Here is a 1,623-nt window from a genome sequence, read left to right as displayed (position 1 = left end):
GGGGGGGCATATGGAGTAGCAGGGAGGGGTACCACCCCCGCAGAGGGGGGCATATGGAGTAGCAGGGAGGGGTACCACCCCCGCAGAGGGGGGGCATATGGAGTAGCAGGGAGGGGTACCACCCCCGCAGAGGGGGGGCATATGGAGTAGCAGGGAGGGGTACCACCCCCACAGAGGGGGGCATATGGAGTAGCAGGGAGGGGTACCACCCCCACAGAGGGGGGCATATGGAGTAGCAGGGAGGGGTACCACCCCCACAGAGGGGGGCATATGGAGTAGCAGGGAGGGGTACCACCCCCACAGAGGGGGGCATATGGAGTAGCAGGGAGGGGTACCATATGGAGTGGCAGTAATAGGATCTCAGTGGGTCAGGTTCTGGTCGCCTCGGTGGGTCGTGCGATGGCACAGTGGGCGGAGCTCTCAGGTGTTTTTCACTGCTAGTGTGGTCACCAGGACAGGAAGTGAGGAGAAATCTCCCCAGCAGTGGTGCGGAGCTTCCTATGTCTGACCTGCGTTCTCTATATTTCAGATACACGAAGCTCGGCTACGCTGGGAACACAGAACCGCAATTCATCATCCCGTCATGTGAGTATGTCCCGCACCACTGACATGTTCAGCAGGGGGTCGGGGCTATCCCCGGGCGGCCAATGAGAGGTGGTCGGGGCTATCCCCGGGCGGCCAATGAGAGGTGGTCTGGGCTATCCCAGGGCGGCCAATGAGAGGTGGTCTGGGCTATCCCAGGGCGGCCAATGAGAGGTGGTCTGGGCTATCCCAGGGCGGCCAATGAGAGGTGGTCTGGGCTATCCCAGGGCGGCCAATGAGAGGTGGTCTGGGCTATCCCAGGGCGGCCAATGAGAGGTGGTCTGGGCTATCCCAGGGCGGCCAATGAGAGGTGGTCTGGGCTATCCCAGGGCGGCCAATGAGAGGTGGTCTGGGCTATCCCAGGGCGGCCAATGAGAGGTGGTCTGGGCTATCCCAGGGCGGCCAATGAGAGGTGGTCTGGGCTATCCCAGGGCGGCCAATGAGAGGCGGTCTGGGCTATCCCAGGGCGGCCAATGAGAGGTGGTCTGGGCTATCCCAGGGCGGCCAATGAGAGGTTTATACTGATGGATTGTACTGGTAACAAAGTAAAAACAGTGAAGCGCCACGGACTGTCAGTTCTTAGTAGGACTTGCTTTTAGGCATGCTGCAGGATGCTGCCCCATAGAAGCCGGGAAAGCTGGAAATCTAGGGAATAAGCACAAAGAGGGGCGCCTTTCCTGGTGCAGATCACTTTTATTTCAATAAACATAAATAGAAAACCGAATCATACTCACAAACATGAGTGTCGTGAGGTGAGGACTGACAAGCAGTGAGATGTCCACTAGGTGATACCAGTGTAGTGGTGACGTTAACGCGTTTCCGGGGCACGCCCCCTTCATCAGAACATAGCGTCACCCTTCCTCTCTCCAACTTAAAAAGTATGAGTGGCCAATCCGAGGCGAGCGATAAGCGCTTGTCACAGTATAGATTAAATTGCAGCCGTGGCTTTGTCCGTCTCGGGCACCGTGCTTGGGAAGGAGTGCCGCGATTGGGAGTCTTAATGACCCCTGACATAGGACCCTCACAATGTGCAGCCATGGG

At 58.4% G+C, this 1,623-nt stretch overlaps 1 protein-coding gene across 1 annotated transcript in view; it reads left to right on the top strand.

The window, feature by feature from the left end:
* LOC108803824 (actin-related protein 3) overlaps positions 1 to 1,623 on the top strand; it is a gene marked incomplete at its 3' end in the record, with an annotated part of 14,895 nt that overhangs the window by 8,099 nt on the left and 5,173 nt on the right. The window contains exon 2 of the mRNA XM_018575624.1: positions 530 to 585. Coding sequence (XP_018431126.1) covers positions 530 to 585 — 56 coding nt within the window. The remainder of the gene's footprint in view (positions 1 to 529; positions 586 to 1,623) is intronic.

This window comes from Nanorana parkeri, unplaced genomic scaffold (assembly GCF_000935625.1).
Source record: "Nanorana parkeri isolate BGI_ZX_2015 unplaced genomic scaffold, ASM93562v1 scaffold4289, whole genome shotgun sequence".
In the NCBI taxonomy this organism is placed as follows: domain Eukaryota; kingdom Metazoa; phylum Chordata; class Amphibia; order Anura; family Dicroglossidae; genus Nanorana; species Nanorana parkeri.
This window is presented reverse-complemented; position numbering and strand designations above follow the sequence as displayed.